This window comes from Rhineura floridana, chromosome 1 (assembly GCF_030035675.1).
Source record: "Rhineura floridana isolate rRhiFlo1 chromosome 1, rRhiFlo1.hap2, whole genome shotgun sequence".
Classification (NCBI taxonomy): Eukaryota; Metazoa; Chordata; class Lepidosauria; order Squamata; family Rhineuridae; genus Rhineura; species Rhineura floridana.
The window spans coordinates 4394989-4415082 of NC_084480.1; the positions used below are offsets into that span (position 1 = coordinate 4394989).

At 40.9% G+C, this 20094-nt stretch overlaps 1 protein-coding gene across 3 annotated transcripts in view; it reads left to right on the forward strand.

Annotated features, from left to right (window-relative positions):
- LOC133378456 (uncharacterized) overlaps positions 1 to 20094 on the forward strand; it is a 21935-nt gene continuing 1841 nt past the window's right edge. The window contains exons 1-4 of one of the 3 annotated variants that reach the window (XM_061613324.1): positions 1 to 683; positions 4642 to 5115; positions 13253 to 13393; positions 16579 to 16635. In XM_061613324.1, the coding sequence (XP_061469308.1) occupies positions 629 to 683; positions 4642 to 5115; positions 13253 to 13393; positions 16579 to 16635 (727 nt within the window). In that variant the 5' untranslated portion in view covers positions 1 to 628. The remainder of the gene's footprint in view (positions 684 to 4641; positions 5116 to 13252; positions 13394 to 16578; positions 16636 to 20094) is intronic. The other 2 variants (XM_061613312.1, XM_061613319.1) reach the window with 2 other exon arrangements.

Genomic DNA, 20094 nt, shown 5'->3' on the forward strand with positions numbered 1-20094 from the left:
TTGGCCTTCCTCCATCTCCCAGCAGTGCCCCCATCAACAAACAGCTCACGCTCTTTAGAATTCTCCTCCATTATTCAGAAATCTCAGCTGGTAAAGAGAGGGGAGCCCCACAGCTCTGTGCCTGCTCCCCTCCTCCCCCCACTTGCCTGCCCCCATTGCTGCTGCTGCTGCTGTTTTTACCATGTACTAGATTTTTACACCCCTTTGTTATTTGGGAAGCACTTGCGGCTAGACTGGGCTCCTCTTTCCCTCTTACCCTGCCTGAAGAACTCTGTGGTGCTCGAAAGCTTCCCTTCTTTTCCATCGTTGAAAAACAGGCATCTCCTCTGCAGTTTTGTCTCTCGGATGCTGGGAAGGGAAGGGCCTGGAGTGGATGCCCTTCCTCGGATGCAGACTTCTCACAGCCCTTCACTGTGGGAAATCTGCCTGCTGCTGTCTTTGGCGCTAAGGGGTAGTGTGGGGAAGAGAGAGACAGACTGAACTTGTTTTCTTAAATTATATGTGTGCCTTTTAGCATTCTACGCTTCCTTTTCCACCACTTTTGGATGAAAGGAAACCAAAGCAGCTGCCCCTTTGGCCCTTTCAGAAACTCTTCCCTCCCAACCTCACTTTCTTGGCCGGGGAGACAATGAAGGGTTTCAAGTGGAGCCTGCCCTGGATGCTCCTTCTTCACTGGCTGCAGGGTAAGTTTGCTTTTTGTAAATATAATTTTTCTCCTCATCAATAAGTTTCTTACACACTCTCTCTGTCTCTGTCTCTGTCTCTCTCTCATTTCCCATTCATGGAAAGCTTTTTAGTTTGACTTTGCTGTGCAATCAGTGTTGGTCTGATTGTGAAACCGATTCTCCCGGCAATGAGAGGTATTTTGTATTCACATGTCTGTGTGTGCAGCCAGGTGACCATTGAAGGGTATTTGAAACAGAGGACAAAAGTGTTCCAGGAGGCCTGGCCTGGACTTACAAAAAATGTTGTTATGCAAGCCATGAATATGCAAACAGCTCTAGTGTGACAAGCCAACAGTGTGTTGCAGCTGGACTAGGAGACCTTGCTTCAGATCCATGCATGCTCAGTCATGCTCTCAGTGTGGCCTACCTCAAAAGAATGTTGTGAGGATAAAATGGAACAACCCCCTGTATACACAGTTGAAGGAAGGCTAGAAATGTGATAAAATGATAAATTAACATGCACCATTTGGGTTATTTCTAGCCCTGCTAATTTGGAGAGGAAAATCTGGGCTGGAGTGTCTTGTTTTTTAAGAATTGCACAAATGTTAGGGCCTTTCCAGGTGACACAAGAAGAAAGAGCTTACTCTTAGCACTAGTTTAGCACTGGTTTCAGTCCAGCACAGTATCCAGCAATGTAGCATTTGCCAACCTGGTGTTCTCCAGATGTTTTAAACTGCAAGGGGCTGATGGGAGTTGTAGTTCAAAACATCTGGAGGTTACCAAGTTGGCAAAAGCTGCATAATGCATGGGGGGGCGGAGAGGAGCTTTGCTGCAGTGAACAGAACCTTTGACACTTTTGGATTTTTTCCTATCCCCACCCCTTTGAAATCTTTATTTATTTATTGTTCTATTCAGTCATCATACAAAAAGTAATTTTAAAATACACAAAAAACATTTTATCAACAAATTTACCCATTATATAAATATTAGAAATGTTACATTACCTCTTCATACTAGAAGTCAGTGGTGTTATTGTCTTCTAATTTATCAATATTATTACAGCATCGTTACTTATGGCATCTAATCATAAATTCCCTGTTATATACCTTATCGTTGAATCCCATTTCCTTGCAGCTGTACAGTATTCTTGTTAATTTTTCATTAATGCAGCCATTTTTACTAATCTCAGCCAAATCGTATTTAACAATTTGGTCTTACTTGGCATTTGGTTACTCTTGCATGGTTTAGCAAATAAAATTCTGGAGACTGGAAGAACAAAGAAAATCTAATCTGGCTTTTCATTGGGTTAGTGAATGGGTGGTAAAATGGCAAATGCAATTCAGTGCCAGCAACGATCATGTTATGCATTTTAGAGCAAAAAATCTTACTTTCACATACATGCCTATGGAGTCTCAGCTGGTGGTGACTGACCAGGAATGAGACTTTGGGGTTGTAGTGGATAGCTTGATGAAGATGTCGACCCAGAGTGCGCCCGCTGTGAAAAGGGCAAATTCCATGCTCGGGATCGTTAGGAAAGGTATTGAAAATAAAACTGCTGATATCATAATGCCGTTGTATAAATCTGTGGTGCAGCCACATTTGGAACACTGCTTACTGTTCTGGTTGCCTCACCTCAAAAAGGATATTGTAGAGTTGATCTCATCTGATCTTGGAAGCTAAGCAAGATTAGGCCTGGTTAGTAGTTGGATGGAAGACCGCTTGGGAATACCAGGTGCCATAGGCTTAGAGAAAGGCGATGGTAAACCACCTCTGAATACCTCTTACCATGAAATCTCTATGAATATGTTTTTTAAAAAAAGATTCATAGGGTCGCCATAAGTTGTAATCGACTTGAAGGCATATAACAACAACAGAGTTGGAAAAGGTTCAGGAAAGGGCAACCAGAATGATCAAGGGGATGGAGTGACTCCCCTATGAGGAAAGGTTGCAGCATTTGGGGCTTTTTAGCTTTGAGAAAAGGTAAGTCGGAGGTGACATGATAGAAGTGTATAAAATTATGCATGGCATGGAGAAAGTGAATAGAAAAAAGTTTTTCTTCCTCTCACATATTAGAACTCGTGGACATCCAATGAAACTGAATGTTGGAAGATTCGGGACAGGCAAAAGAAAAGTCCTTCACGCAGCGCATAGTTAAATGATAGAATTTGCTCCCACAGGAAGTAGTGATGGCCACCAACTTGGATGGCTTTAAAAGAGGATGAGACAAATTCATGGATGATAAGGCTATCAATGGCTGCTAACCATGATGGCTTCACTCTGCCACCATAGTCAGAGGCAGTATCCTTCTGAAAACCAGTTGCTGGTAGCCGCAGGAGGGGAGAGTGCTCTTGGACTCAGGTCCTGCTTGTGGGCTTCCCATTGGGGCATCTGGTTGGCCACTGTGAGAACAGGATGCTGGACTAGATGGACCACTGGCCTGATCTAGCAGGATTCTTCTTATGTTCTTAAGCCATATGCTTTAAATGTGTGGTGTGGATGTGACCCCAGCTCCAAAAAGTGTTGCATTCTATCCAAATTCAAACTGCAAGACAGCCTTTTGCTCTCTAGTTTTCTCCCTCTGCAAGCTCCATCAGGCATCACATTCAAAATATGGAGAGTGATTCCTAATTATCAGGAGACCATCTCCTGATATTAGTTCTGATTGACAAAACATCAAATCATTGTCCTTAAACAATTAGCAAGCAATCTGCTTTGCAAAGGATAGTCTCACAGCAGTGGGAATAATATATTTTTAAAATCCCTTAGATCAGCTTTCCCCAACCCAGAACCCTGCAGATGCTTTGGACTACACCTCCCATCAGCTCCAGCCTGAAGTAGTCCAACATATCTGGAGACCACCAGGTTGGTGAAGGCTGCCTTACATGTACCCTTATAGGATGGCTGGCAGAACAGCCATATATAAACGGCAACATTTTTTTAGGAGAAATGGGATCACATTTCTGTCTTCTTCCATTTTCAGTGGGTCACTGGGACATCCTTCCCACCCCCTTAAAAAAAGTCCCTTCTTTCTGCCTGCAGCCAAGAACAGATGTTAGGCACAGTGTATATCAGGTATCTCAGGTTTCCTTTAAGAAAATAATCCTTTCAACTATTGTGTGCTCTTTCCCCACCCTTGATTCTGTTTACATTGCAGATCTGTTGTTTGTGACTGGAATAGTACCTGCTGAAAGGGATTGTTCTTGGAGAGGCCAGGAAGTTCTGCAGAGACTGCTATAACAAAGAGAGACATGTACAGCCTTGTAAGGCAGCCTCTCCTTGGAAGCAGGACAAGTGGGCTTCTCACCCCAGCCCCATTGTGTGCCTCACTGGGGTTGGTCCGCTGAGTGCCAGCTATTCCCTCCCAAATGCTCAGGAGGGAGGGAGGAATTTGATTCAGTTTGCATTTAAAGCCAAATTAACAAATGTGCACTTTCTGAAACACAGCCATCCTTCAAAAATTCACACTTGCCTGAATTTTGCTGTGCAGTTCTGCAACCAACCAATATTTACAAAAATGCAAATATTAGGGGAAAGTGTGCATTAAAAATGAACATGTTAGTGAAAACAACATACAAAAATGCATTATGTTAGGGGAAATTGTTTGTAAAAATGTGTACATTAGTCAAAACTGCTTACAAAAATGTGTTTATTGGGAGAAATTCACCCTAAAATGCTGAGGAATTTCCATGAGGTTTTTTTTTAATGCAAATTGCTGCTGAAATATCAAGAACTGAATTTAGATTGGAAAAATGAGAGAGAAGCAAAATGGACCAATCCGTCCATCTCTACTGATGTAGCAGAGTAGACGATAACTGGCTCGCTTCCTGAGCTACCATTTTGCATCTGGCTTCCATTGGTGGACCTTGACGTTCTAGAAAAAACAAAACAGATCCTGCCAGCCTCTGGCTCTGCCTGGGAAAGTCAGACATGCAACAATACATATAGATGCAATATAGTTGTTTGCTGTTCTCCACAGTGTCAGGAGGTGGCGGCTTCCTCATCAAGAATGTCCGTCTGGAAAAGTGCGTTCATGCCTCCTCCCACGAAGCCGGAAAAATTGGCCTGGCCGACTGCAAGCCACATTCCTTGCATCACCACTGGAGCTGGGATGCCGCCACCCAGGCCATCATCAACTGGAAAACCAGGCAGTGCCTGACAGTTCCCAAAGCACAAGAATTTGCATTGGCTCAGCTGGAGGCCTGCGGAGGGGATGGACAGCACCAAGTCTGGGTGTGCAGCAGGAAGGGCCACCTCACTCTGCAAGGTCAGGGGCTGCACCTCAGCACCAAGCAAGGAGGACACAAGGCGTTCCTGTCCCGAGAGAAGGACAAGTTCAGCAGGTGGAAGACTGCGATGGATGAAATCATCTGTGCTGTAGACCTGACTGCGGACCCTGGACTCAGCGACCCAGTGGAGGAATCTGTGGACACCTCGGTGTGGGTCCCTGAAGGTAGGCAAGATGGATTTACTCTAAGGAAACCACACAGCCCATTACCTGGCTTCTGTCCCTCCCTCTAAAGCGGTGCAGACATTGCTGCAGCTGGCTAAACCCAGCGACATGTGAAGTTGCCTTAATGCAGGAGTGGGGAACCTTTTCCAACATGAGAGCTGCAGTCTCTTCTGCACAACCTTCTGAGGGCCACACCCCAATGGTGGGCAGGGGGCAGTGGCAAAAGTGGAGCAATGCATGTAAATCTTACCTTTGCACAGCAGGCTTGTTTCTACACATTCCTCTTTATCCTCCATCCAGACAAGAAAGAGGCATGATCAGAACTGAAGGAGGCATTCCAGCCACCTGGGGTGCAAAGCAGGGCTAGTGGTGAGGGGTGTGGCCTGGAGAAAGTTCCAAGGGCCAAATAAAGAGGCCTGAGGGGCTGAGGTTGCCCACCACTGCCTTAATGAGTCAAGCAGACTATTGGTCCACCTAGCCCAGTATTTTCTACACTGATTGGCAGTAGTTCTCCAGGGCTTCAGGAATAGAAACGTCTGCCCTACCACCTGCCTGCGATCTTTAGAACTGGAGATGTCAGGAATTGAACCTGGGACTAGGCAGAGAGAGATGCCATTCTTAGCCCTGCTGCCCTGAGATTTGTTTACCTTGAAATCCAAGGGATTGAACCTTGAACCTTTTGAAGATATAAAATCTAGACAGATTAAAAAAAAAAAAGCCAAACCCTGCTAGATTTCATATTTTCAAAATATGGGGAACAGCCATTGTTCTGCCTTGCTTCAGCAGCCTTTGAGGTACCCCAAAATCATTTTGCACCTACCAGAAAAGAATGCAACCACTTTCCCTACAACTTTCTGATTTTGATTTTCAGATTCTTGCACACTGGTCCAGCCAGTGGCCAACATTTACTCTCTAGGTGATATCTAACTGTGCCAATCCACTATTTTTATTATTTTTGATGCCAGCAAGGCTAGCCCTCTTACTTGGGAACGCACAGGGTCGAGAGTTCTTGCTTTCTCCCTTGATTTGTGTCTATTCAGAGTCCTTCTATGTTGAACATTAGTTCACTTAAGCTCACAGGTTTCCAACAGCTGTTGTCAATAGTAGGCGGATTCAGATAAGAGACTCCACCCAAGGATTCTTGAGTCTTGGGAGGTACTAGAAATTTTCTATTTGGGAGTCAAACTTCACCCAGCAGAATAGTCTTATAATATAGATGTACTATTTATGAATATTGTGTACACTGCATCTATCAAAATGCATTCTATGTGGCCTTAGCCATCATAGCAGAAGCAGAAAATGAGAACAGAAATCATTCATTCATTCAACGTCCAAGTATAAGACCTTGAAGGGGCAACTTACTTAATTATACAGCCATGAGAATGGCTGTATGGCTGTATACTATAGCCAGTGTGGATTTTTCACATTCCACAATGTTAAATTGAAAATACCCCCATGCCATTCTGATGCTTCCCACAAGGTCATTTCAAAACAAAACCTTACAAAATGTATAGTCCTGAACTCAGAAACACTTGCTTAACAACCCTCCAAATTTTCATGGTGATACACAAAACAGTCAGAGAGAATAGAGAGTGCAAAGTCTAAAATGAGAGGAAAAAACCAGACCCCTTTTGGACTTTATTCTGTCAGAGTTCTAATAATCTGTTGAAATTCATTAAAAATCAGCCATGTTCGACTTCCGGGAAGGGTGACTTAGCCTGTGCCTGCTTTTGAGACGGGCTCCTGCCTCAAAAGAAGCTTATTCAGATATATCAGTCAGTTTTTTCTTTTTTTTTTGACTGATTAAACTTCTCCCGGGTAGGGAGAAACGAAGAGATTAACCTCAAAGCCTATTTTTGTTGGGACGACCAGATCTCATTAATTTATGGGACGAGGTCCAGCCGACGAAGGTGGGACGGATTTTCAACAGCAAGCTCTATCTGTTAAAGCGAACGTTCATCTTATCTTCTAAGAGAGAACGCACTAACAGGCAAGCACCCTTCTTTCTATATTTTTCTTTTACTTGACTTAAATTGTTGCTGTTTAAAAGAGATTTGCCAGATTGATCGGTTTTTGACATCTCACTGGGGAGCCGTAACTTCTCTCTGCTACGCACTAATTAATAGCTTATCTCTGTTTTTGTTGCAAAAAGCTGTCCTGGATTTGCATTCTAAAGATACACACAGAAGAGGGATTTCTATTCCAGATTTTTATTTTGAAAAATATTATACTGTTTTGAGACTACTCTCTTTTTGGTCTATTTTATTTTGACGAATCTGTTTCTTGACGATTGCCATTAATTGCTTCGATCCTGGGAACTGCATTTTGTTTACTTAACTATTGGAGAGATAAGGCTGTCTGCTCTGTTTATACTGTGATGTCACCAAGTTTGGAGTATTAACCCAATTGTTGCTGAAATAAGAAGTGGTTTTCCTATATTTTTCTTTTAAAATGGCAATTAAGAAAGTGGCTGAGAATCTGGAAATAACTATGTTTCAGAGAATAATGAATGAGATTGAGATAACGAAAATTGAATTGAGTAAAATGAAGCAGGAGATTAAAGATATAAGGGTCCCTGTGAGAGAGGTGACCCTGGAAGGGGTCCCTGTGAGAGAGGAGACCCCGGAGATTGGAATAGGGGTCCCTGTGAGAGAGGAGACCCTGGAGACTGGAATAGGGGTCCCTGTGAGAGAGGAGATCCCGGAGATTGGAACAAACGTGGAACAGGAACAAGATTTGGAGTCTATGGACTTTAGAAATAAAATCTATTGTTTGGAACTCAATGTTATCTCTGAAGAAATTAATGAAGATTCTAGAGATAAAGTTATCAATGGCATGGATTATCTTCTGGACTGGAATGATGTGATGGAGCCCAATATAGAGAAAATCTATGGAATTAACTGCAGCCATGTGACAATGGAAAAACTTTTAAGAGATGACCCAGTGTATTTTGAAAAAAAGAACAGAGATATGATTTTACAGCAGTATTTCAGCAACTTATTCAGAATGGATGGCAAGAAAATATTTGGGATAGAGGTAATTCCCATCAGACTCTTATTATATGACTATGGCTTTGACAGCAAGATTATTATGGAATACTGATAATGGAAGATTGGATATTGAAATTACTGGACTTAACAAGACTACTGAAGATGGAAGATGGAAAATGGAACTAATAGAGATAATAGAACAATGGCTACTGAAATTACTGAACCTAACAGATTCTGATGTGATGGATTAATTGAAATGTTTATTTTGACTATGGTTATGACAATAAGATTATCATAATTAGTAATGAGATGGATTAATCGATATGCTTATCTGGAAAAAAAAATTGATAGATATATTTCTTTTTTTTTTTTTTTTTTCAATAATTTTTATTCAGATTTTCATAAAACATACAAGACAAAATCATAAAACATTCAAAGACAAAAAACAAAATCAAAAATAGTTAAACAAAAAGAAAAAAAGAAAAAAAAAACAAAAATAAAAAATAAAGAGTAAAATATTGACTTCCCATTTGTCAAAGATCAAATCAGTTATAAGTCTATAATATATAACAATCCTGTCTCTTAAGTCATATTATAAAATCACTTTCCTCCAGTAGTTATCTTACTTAATCATCAAATCTCATAAACATTACTTTATTCTTTCCACAAAAAGTCAAAGAGAGGTTTCAATTCTTTAAGAAATATATCTATCAATTTTTTTTTTCCAGATAAGCATATCGATTAATCCATCTCATTACTAATTATGATAATCTTATTGTCATAACCATAGTCAAAATAAACATTTCAATTAATCCATCACATCAGAATCTGTTAGGTTCAATAATTTCAGTAGCCATTGTTCTATTATCTCTATTAGTTCCATTTTCCATCTTCCATCTTCAGTAGTCTTGTTAAGTCCAGTAATTTCAATATCCAATCTTCCATTATCAGTATTCCATAATAATCTTGCTGTCAAAGCCATAGTCATATAGTAAGAGTCTGATGGGGATTACCTCTATCCCAAATATTTTCTTGCCATCCATTCTGAATAGGTTGCTGAAATACTGCTGTAAAATCATATCTCTGTTCTTTTTTTCAAAATACACTGGGTCATCTCTTAAAAGTTTTTCCATTGTCACATGGCTGCAGTTAATTCCATAGATTTTCTCTATATTGGGCTCCATCACATCATTCCAGTCCAGAAGATTATCCATGCCATTGATAACTTTATCTCTAGAATCTTCATTCATTTCTTCAGAGATAACATTGAGTTCCAAACAATAGATTTTATTTCTAAAGTCCATAGACTCCAAATCTTGTTCCTGTTCCACGTTGGTTCCAATCTCCGGGATCTCCTCTCTCACAGGGACCCCTATTCCAGTCTCCAGGGTCACCTCTCTCACAGGGACCCCTGTTCCAATCTCCGGGGTCTCCTCTCTCACAGGGACCCCTTCCAGGGTCACCTCTCTCACAGGGACCCTTATATCTTTAATCTCCTGCTTCATTTTACTCAATTCAATTTTCATTATCTCAATCTCATCCATTATTTTCTGAAACATAGTTATTTCCAGATTTTCAGCCACTTTCTTAATTGCCATTTTAAAAGAAAAATATAGGAAAACCACTTCTTATTTCAGCAACAATTGGGTTAATACTCCAAACTTGGTGACATCACAGTATAAACAGAGCAGACAGCCTTATCTCTCCAATAGTTAAGTAAACAAAATGCAGTTCCCAGGATCGAAACAATTAATGGCAATCGTCAAGAAACAGATTCGTCAAAATAAAATAGACCAAAAAGAGAGTAGTCTCAAAACAATATAATATTTTTCAAAATAAAAATCTGGAATAGAAATCCCTCTTCTGTGTATATCTTTAGAATGCAAATCCAGGACAGCTTTTTGCAACAAAAACAGAGATAAGCTATTAATTAGTGCGTAGCAGAGAGAAGTTATGGCTCCCCAGTGAGATGTCAAAAACCGATCAATCTGGCAAATCTCTTTTAAACAGCAACAATTTAAGTCAAGTAAAAGAAAAATATAGAAAGAAGGGTGCTTGCCTGTTAGTGCGTTCTCTCTTAGAAGATAAGGTGAACGTTCGCTTTATCAGATAGAGCTTGCTGTTAAAAATCCGTCCCACCTCCGTCGGCTGGACCTCGTCCCATAAATTAATGAGATCTGGTCGTCCCAACAAAAATAGGCTTTGAGGTTAATCTCTTCGTTTCTCCCTACCCGGGAGAAGTTTAATCAGTCAAAAAAAAAAGAAAAAACTGACTGATATATCTGAATAAGCTTCTTTTGAGGCAGGAGCCCGTCTCAAAAGCAGGCACAGGCTAAGTCACCCTTCCCGGAAGTCGATAGATATATTTCTTAAAGAATTGAAACCTCTCTTTGACTTTTTGTGGAAAGAATAAAGTAATGTTTATGAGATTTGATGATTAAGTAAGATAACTACTGGAGGAAAGTGATTTTATAATATGACTTAAGAGACAGGATTGCTATATATTATAGACTTATAACTGATTTGATCTTTGACAAATGGGAAGTCAATATTTTACTCTTTATTTTTTATTTTTGTTTTTTTTTTTTCTTCTTTTCTTTTTTTCTTTTTGTTTAACTATTTTTGATTTTGTTTTTTGTCTTTGAATGTTTTATGATTTTGTCTTGTATGTTTTATGAAAATCTGAATAAAAATTATTGAAAAAAAAAAAAAAAATCAGCCATGTTCACAGAGTACCCGTAATCATGTTACTAACCTTGTCCCATACTCTGACTTTCATCTTCTGCAGCTTAAAAGTTAAAAAAAATGCCTGGCTGATTTTTAATTAATTTAAGAAATTTTGCCTTAAACTCAATGATAATAATAGGCATGCTCAGTAAGAACTAGCTGTCCGTGTTCTAAAAGCCAGACTCCCAGCTGCTCGGCTTGCCTAATCAGGGGGCCGCACCCACACCTGACTTTGATTTCACGTGAGACAGTCATGGCTTCCCCCAAAGAATCCTGGGAAGTGTAGTTTGTGAAGGGTGCTGAGAGAGTTCCAGTGGCCAGACTGGTTTAACAGTCAGCCACTCTGATTGAAGGTCTGTGAGGAGAACAAGGTGTCTCCTAGCAACTCTCAGCACCCTTCACTAACTACACTTCCCAGGATTCTTTGGGAGAAGTCATGATTGTCCAAAGTGTAATGCAGGCCTGGTGTGGATGTGGCCAGGGACAGCTTTGGTTTAAATTTGGGTGGGAGGCTACATGTGCCTGCTGTAGAATAAAAAGCTGAGGGAAATGCTGAAAAGCAATGATACTGTTGACAATGTTTTCCTTTTGGAAAGGAAAGGGGCTTCCCTTCTGCCTAGTGCCCACCTACCCAATCTCCTCTCTTCTCCCTCCTCCTCCCTTCGCTGCCCATCCCCCAGGTCAGTGTTGGACTACGACCTGGGAGACCAGGGTTCGAATCCCCACACATCCCTTTCTGCCCTCCTCCTCCCCCTCCCTGCTCCCCCAGGTTAGTTTCACCTATCCTAAGCATGGTTGTAGGGGAGTAATTCACACTGAACTCAGTAAGCATGCAAATGATCAATCCATTCTCGGCAAACTTGCACAGGATCCCATTTCTTACCTCCCGGATTAAAAAGCAGAGAAATTCACTAATAGGCAAAAAACCTTGTGGTTTAAGAATGTACCTATAGCCAATAGATATTTCTATCAAACTTTAAAAATCAGGAAAATTGGGCGGCTATAGTGAATGCGAGAGCCAGTGTGGTGTAGTGGTTAAGGTGTTGGACTACGACCTGGGAGACCAGGATTCGAATCCCTACATAGCCATGAAGCTCACTGGGTGACCTTGGGCCAGTCACTGCCTCTCAGCCTCAAGGGAAGGCAATGGTAAACCACCTCTGAATGGCGCTTACCATGAAAACCCTATTCATAGGGTCGCCATAAGTCGGAATCGACTTGAAGGCACTACATAGTGAATGCACTAAGGGAGCAGGAGACCTGACCTCCTCTCTGAGATATTGTACTGCCCTACAAATTTGTCAATTTGTTACCAAATTCTTGCAAGCTACACAGAAAGTGGATTGGACTGTGAAAGACCAACACAAATTGTGTTTGCATTTTGACAAATTTGCCAGTTTGCCAGAACTATTATCAGATGTTGACAAATCTCATTTGATTGATTGATTGATATCCCATCCTTCCTCCCAGCAGGAGCCAGGCTCTCTGAACACCTGGCTGCCTTCCCAAACATGTTTATCATTTATACTCTGTGTTCTAACTCTGGCAGGAGGCACTGCCTTACAAAGAAAAGGGGGGCAGAGAAACCTTTTTTTTTAAAAAGAACTTTTTTGCTCTAGACTATATAACTATTACAGCAATTTTAAACATATATTAAGCTTATATGGGCTGGGCCCACTACAATTTATTTACAACATATCTGCCTGGCCCCTTTAGGCGAAAAGGCTGTCAGAGTGGCCTATAAAAAACAATCCTAAGACAATCCCTGCTTTCAGGCTTAGAATCTAAAAAGTCACAACACACAAGGAAAGAGGAACAGGAGGGAAGAGGGACAAGCAAGCTCAAACACCAGTTCTCAAAGTTACAGTTCTTAAAGTGGCAGTGGATGTCAGTGGCAGTCCTGGCTGCCTGGTCCTTAATAAAGAGCAGTCCCTCCCCTGAAGCAATCTCCCCACCCCTAGATCAGATCCAAAAGCAAAACCAGTGACAATATCCAGATCCAGAGGACAGGGCATTTCCTGCCACACAGAAAGCAGGCGATGGCAGTTGGAATCCTCGCAGGAGGGGGCTCAATGGAGTCACCGTTGTCCCTCGCCAGTGTCAGCAGTATGCCTACCAAATTCACTTTAAAGGGTTGGGTCCCTCTGGAGCAGTTTTTGGGGGGTTGGACCAGGGAAGAGACCACTTGCACGGTGTTGGATATCACCTTCTCTCCCTACCCTGTTTTGCTTAATATCCAACCTGAAATAGAACTCTGGAGAACTTGGAAGTGTGCTTATTATTTTGAGAAATTTTAGTAGTACTCAATAAATGCATTGCTTTACTATGATTTTGGAATTTTACCCCACTGGACCAAACTATTTGTGTCTTTCATATACTGGAGAAATGTTCATAGCTCCTTTCGGGTATTTTCCCCCCAGATAAAACTATTACCTTATCGGAGATCCACACTCCCTTTATAGCCACCAGAACCACATATGCAGCCAGCATTTTGGAGGATGAGCCTAATATCACCACCACTCTTCCAAAGAATGAAGACATCATCTTGGAAGCAGGTGAAGGTGAGTTACTACAAGCAGGATTTTAACGAAGGCATAGGAACAGAGGAGAACCAGTCAGAATAAAGCAAATAGTCCAAGCAGCACAGCTTCCTTTTCCAGCAGGGGTCAGCCCTCTCCTGCTGGTTGTTCCCAGCAACTGGTATTCAGAGGCAGACTGCTGCTGATCTTGGAGGTTCAGTTTAGCCACCATAGTTATTAGACAGCAATAGATCTACGCTGTTCTGTGAATTTGTATAATGCTCTTTCAAAGCCACCCAGAGTCTGTGGGCATCACTGAATAAGCTATTTCTGAATTAGGTATTAAAAATCGGCATGGCACACATTTTCCATTCTTTCAGCAAACATGCCAATTCCAGCTTCAGTATTCATCAAAGGCAAAAACTGCTTTTATTTCCTAGGCTTCTCTGTTTGCCTCTCAGAGAGTTGCACTGTTCATCTGCTTCCTCTCTTACCTGCTGCTAACATTTATTTAGGGCCAGTGTACTGTTCTAGGGACTGCCCAGGACACTGAAGGCACGTTGGCCCTACCCAGAGCCTGGGCTGATGATTTGCAGAAGCACATGATGTGCAGCCCTTGCTGATCTGGACTGTGCCACTTCAGATTGCAAGTGGGGGAACAGAATGTTTGAATACTCCTGTGTATAAAGATCATCCTCTATGAGAAAGATCTATCACACCAGGGAGAAGGGTTCCGTGGGCCCCTACAGACAGGTGGTGTTATTGCTTTTGTGGGTGGCTGTGTTCTGCAACATGCTATTGATGCAAAAAGAGTGCATTAGTAGTGGGTTTATACTGGACCATCCACACATTAATTCTCCTACAAAGCTTCCCCAATGTTGTTATTATTTATTTATTATTGAACTATTGCCATCAGCGCTTGCTGAAAACCTTTATTTTATTTTATTTTATTAAGCTTATATACCGCCCGACTAGCAAACAGCTCTCTGGGTGGTGAAGTACACCATCTAAAATAAAATTACAACATTTACTCAAATTAACTTAGATTAAAATGCCTCAGAGAAGAGAAAGGTTTTAACCTGGCGCCGAAAGGATAATAGTGTCGGCGCCAGGCATACCTCCTCGGGGAGACTATTCCACTTTCTGTTCTGCCAGGCTTATTCAGGCAATTAAAAAGATACTCTTTTTGCAACAGCTGACCTTTGTTTTTAATTGTATTTTTAATGGTTTTGTTCTATGGTTGTGGGGTTTTTTTTAATGTGTTGCAAAAAGTTTTTAACGAAATAGCAGCACAATAAAAGCAGGACAATTCCCCCTCCCCACTACCACAGCTGGGACATTTGTTTCATGAACAGTTACAGGATTTCAGCAGGAAGCTACAAGACATGCCCTGATTGGAAATGAAGCAATATGTCTGACCTAAAACTTTTGCAGGTGCAGAGTACTGAAAGCAGGATTGCCCTGATACCACCATGAGCACAAATCATCATGAATGCACAATAAAAAGGAGTCTGGAAGCACAACCATGTTTGAATGTGTTTTAACTGACATATTTCACAGAACTGTCTCGAAGGGCTCTAACCTTGCCCTTTCTCTGGTGTGCTAGTTTCTACCTCTGTGCAGGGGATGCCTTTTATGGGGAACCATTGATAGATGCAGTTCCCCCACCTGCAATGTGAAATGGTTCAATGCAGTCAGAGATACACTATGTAATTTTGCTGAGTGCACTATGAACAGTAGAACAGGATGTAAAATAATAATCACATGTAGTAAAACACAATTCTTGGCCAGAACTGCGCCATCAATTCATAAGAGGGAGATATCAGCAAGGTAATCTTTAGGGGACTCTTTTGGAGAGACCCAAAACAGCCATCAGAATGCTGGCTGATGAGAGGGGGGAAAAACATGAAAATGGTGTGGGAGGGGGAATGGAATGGAGTTTCCTAGAAAAGGGCATAGCTGGCTAGCTGGCATTCTGAAGAGGAACACTTCCATGCTGCAGCGTTTTGCTGTAGCTGTAGGTAATTGTAATAGTAATAACAATTATAAAAAATAGTGTAGTGATGATGTTTGCGTGGCTCCACTGTGAAAGACAGAGAGTGCCAGTTGCCAGTTCCATACAGCTGGATCCTCAACCACTCTAGTAACATTTGAAGAATTGCATGATGTGGTGTGTTGCAGATTTTGCCAACCCAGGGTCCTCCATGGCATGCTGGCTGGGGCTGCTGAGAGTTGCAGGCCAAAACATCTGGAGGGCACTGGCTCGGCAACCGCTGGTGGTTTGCATCAGTCCTACAAGGGCATTGACTCTTGAGTGGGTGGTACCCACAGGATGTGTCCTCGAAGCATCCCTTGCACATCAGATGACACACTTCTTCGGAACAGTGAAATAGGCCTTGTGAGACTTGCCCCACCCTATCAGCAGAAGAGAGCGTGGTGGTGGTGAAACACCCAGTGTGAAATTAAGGCAGAAAGTGACAATGGATCAGGGGAGGATGACTTGAGGTGGGAGGGAGGCATACCCAGGTAACACCGACATGCTCTTGAGCAACCCGCAATATTTTCAATGGGGTTTTTACAGAGTATCCCTGATTGTGGCCCTGTAGTATATATGAACTAAGCAGACCAGAGGTAAGAATGAACAGGCCAGGAGCCCAGTACCTGTCAATAGGGGATAGATGGAAAGGCTTTAGCAAGCCCAGCTCATGTCACAATGATTGCCATGCTGATTAAGTCTGTACTTCCTTCAGGTTATAAGACCAGGAGTACCGGCTACCCTAGTGTGATTGAGTTTCCTCCTGCTCCCAAACAATTCCTATCTGGTCTCTCTGACCTAGTTCTTGCTGAGATGGACAACCCACATATGGTGGATTCAGACTGCGAGTGGCATCTCATGTGATGGAATGCACCTCTATACAGAACTAAAAATCCCTGCACACAGAAAGACTAGCATGTTAGGAAGAAGGCTAGACTGGAATGCTATTCCTTTTTTTTTCTATGTGCAGGGATATTTATTCATTTTCTTTTCTTTTATGGAGGAGTGTTCACTTGTGTGTGCCTTTGCCAGCAGCCTGAAGAGGTCAAGTCCAGACCTCCGCAGTGAGAACGAAGTCTGAGTGTGGCTAGCCTGGAAACAAAGATGTGGATGCCAGTAAAGGATGTGTGATGCTGCTTCTCTTCTGCTCCAGATCCTTTAGTCTCATTCTCCCTATTTTTTTCCTTGCCAGAAAGGCATGCACATCATAAGAGACATCAAAGGAAGGGTGCGGGTTCCAGATATTCAGGTATGATAGATGCTGAAAGGAAAACTGAATAATCATAAGTTAAAAAATAAAAACGTCTTGAATTCACAAACACAAAATGTATCTTTAGCCACTGGGTTGGATGGCTTTTCAAAAAAAGATTAACTGTGTTCAACAGGGAGCTTAGTGGAGCCTCCCTGTTCAGAGGCAGTGTACCTTGAAATACCAGGTGAATCTAGTTCCAGTTTGGTTGGCCCTCAGTGCAAGTAGCACATAAAGGTAATGGTCATCACCAACAGTTAATGGTATTTGACAATGAGGTTTTGTACATGGAGATGGCATTTAACGACAATGGCCAATGGGAGCACAAAAAGGAGGTCAAAAACCAGAATGCTGGAAAGATGTGGCTTTATTCTGTGCACAGTGGCACCAATAATTTCTTGTATATAAAAAAAGAGAAATTTCTGTATAAAATATGTTAAAGCCCAACGCGTTTCAGCCTGTGTAGTCAAGCCTTCATCAGGGGCTAAAATACAAAACAATGAATATTCTTAAAAAAACATACTAACAACTTAAACACACACATTCATTTTGAGAAGGACACAGTTACAATTACAAAAATATATTGCAGTCAAATATTGCTTTCATTATTTTCAAAATATAATTACAAAACTCTAACAACTTAAATACATACTAACAAACTTAAACACACTCATTTTCATTTCTGGGAGAACACACGTTAGATCATTATACACTAATATTCCTCAGAATGAAGCCCTTGATATCATACGTGCTACATTGGATTTAAGAACAGAGATTTATCCTCCTACCCATTTCCTTTATGATTTAGCAGAAATAGCTATGCATAATAATTATTTTAAATTTGATAATCATTTTTATTGGCAAATTAAAGGAGTAGCAATGGGATGCCCCATGGCTCCAGAAATAGCAAACCTTTATATGGCAGATTTTGAAAAAGATATCAATAATGAATCTCGTGTTAAACAACTAATAGGGTGGTGGAGATATATTGATGATGTTTTTTTGATTTGGAGAGGCACCCCAGAATCTCTCAATGATTTTGTAAGATGGGTTAACAATAAAAACACCAATATTCAATTTGATTATCAATACAATTTGGATCAAATAAATTTTTTGGATTTAGATATTAAGAAACTAAACAATAGTCTACATACAAAAATTTATAAAAAACCTACAGATAAAAATACTTATTTAAAATATGATAGTTCACACCCAAAAGTATTAAGAGATAATCTACCCCATGGACAGTTTCTTAGAATAAAACGGAACTGCACTACAGAGGAAGATTTCTTAACTCAATCTTCGTCTTTAAAAAAACAGCTATGGAATAGAGGATATCCATCCCCTATTATTGAGAATAACTTTAAAAAAGCAGCTAATAAGAAACGGGAGGAACTCTTCATAAAATCATCACAAAAAGATTCTAGCCGTGTAAACTGCATATTAACGTTTGATCATATCACTAATAAGTTAGAAAATAGTATAAGAAAACACTGGCATATAGTGGAACACCTTAAGGGCTGTCAGGAACCTCCAAGGATCTCTTATAAAAGAACAAAGAATCTTAAGGACATTCTAGTTCATAGTGATTTAAAAGATGTCACTCAACAAAGACAGAGCTTACTCCCAGGTACAACTTCTCCCCTGGGTCATCATCCCTGTGGCCACTGCATTTTTTGTAAAAACACCAGCAGAATGACAGTTTTTGTTAATCCTGCTAATCAGAAGAAATATCATTTGAGGCACTTTTCCACTTGTAATACAGGTGGGGTCATCTATATTATACAATGTGGATGTAAAAAACTGTACATAGGACAAACCTCAAGAATGGTGAAAATAAGGATAGGGGAACATTGGAGTAATTTAAGGAATAATAGAAGAGGGGCGCCTCTTGTAGAACATCATCAGTGCCCTCATTCTATAACAGAATACAAGTTTTGGGTTTTGGAAAAGGTTTTTGGAAGAAACATAGATAACTTATTGCGTAGAAAACTATATTGGATTTTGGAACTAGATACTATGATTCCTAATGGGTTAAATGAGGAATTCAACCTGTTACCTCTACTCTAATTCAGAACAAACATAGTCAACTCAAGTCAGGTGTGGTGAAGTAATTATCAAGCAGGTTCAACTCATTGCATGCTACAGAGTTCTATATTTCTTTGAATTTGGGTTTCAGTTTGCTTTACATGACAACAGCAATAAGGAAAATACCAGAAAAAGGTTGTCTTAATACTTTACTGAAGAGTTTAATTTTGTGAGTATATTTTGAAAATATTGACTGTAATTGTTCTTTTAGAATTAGATATGTATTCAAGTTGTTAGAGTTTTACAACTATATTTTGATATATAATAAAATCAACATTTGGCTGCAACATTTCTGTAACTGTGTTCTCCCAGAAATGAAAATGAGTGTGTTTAAGTTTGTTAGTATGTATTTAAGTTGTTAGAGTTTTGTAATTATATTTTGAAAATAATGAAAGCAATATTTGACTGCAATATATTTTTGTAATTGTAACTGTGTCCTTCTCAAAATGAATGTGTGTGTTTAAGTTGTTAGTATGTTTTTTTAAGAATATTCATTGTTTTGTATTTTAGCCCCTGATGAAGGCTTGACTACACAGGCTGAAACGCGTTGGGCTTTAACATATTTTATACAGAAATTTCTTTTTTTTTATATACAAGAAATTACTGGTGCCACTGTGCACAGAATAAAGCCACATCTTTCCAGCATTCTGGTTTTTGACCTCCTTTTTGTGCTTCCAGTGAATGCTTCACACTTTTTATCTTGTTATTCAAGAACCAATGGGAGACTTCTCCTTGTAATTTGACTAACCCAGGAATGGGGAAATTGCAGCCCTCCAGATGCTGCTGGACTCCAGTTCCCATCATCCCTCACTATTGGCCATGCTGGCTGGGGCTGATGGAAGTCCAGTAACATTTGGAGGGCCACAGATGTTCCCCATCCGTGGATCTGATCCAAAGGATGTGGGGGAAGGGGAAACGACAAAAAAACCCTAAAGGAAGCAAAAGAAGAGGCCTTTGAAAGTAGCACTGAAAGAAATCTTTCTGCACAATAACGAGAACCTTTGTGAAATGATAAAACAGCCAATGCGTTTTGGTTGACAACCCTCCTTAGAAACACAGCAACACCTCAGTTAACAAATTCCCCGGGAAAGAAGCTCCTTTTTACAAAGTCTTTTTTGGGTGGGGGGCACACACTCTGACATAGTCGGAATGTGGCTCCTTATCTACTGGATTGTGGCTGCTGGAGGCAGCTCTCTCACGCGTGGCTGGAATGACGCTCCTTGTCGGGCTGTGCAGGTGCCTCCATAGAAAACAGTGCTTCCCCTGGAAGCACTGTTTACTGCAGACACATCTGCTTGAATGTAGGGGAAGAGGGCAGAGAGAATGTAGGGGAAGATGGCACAGGGTGGTGGCAGCTGCCTGTTCTGCCTG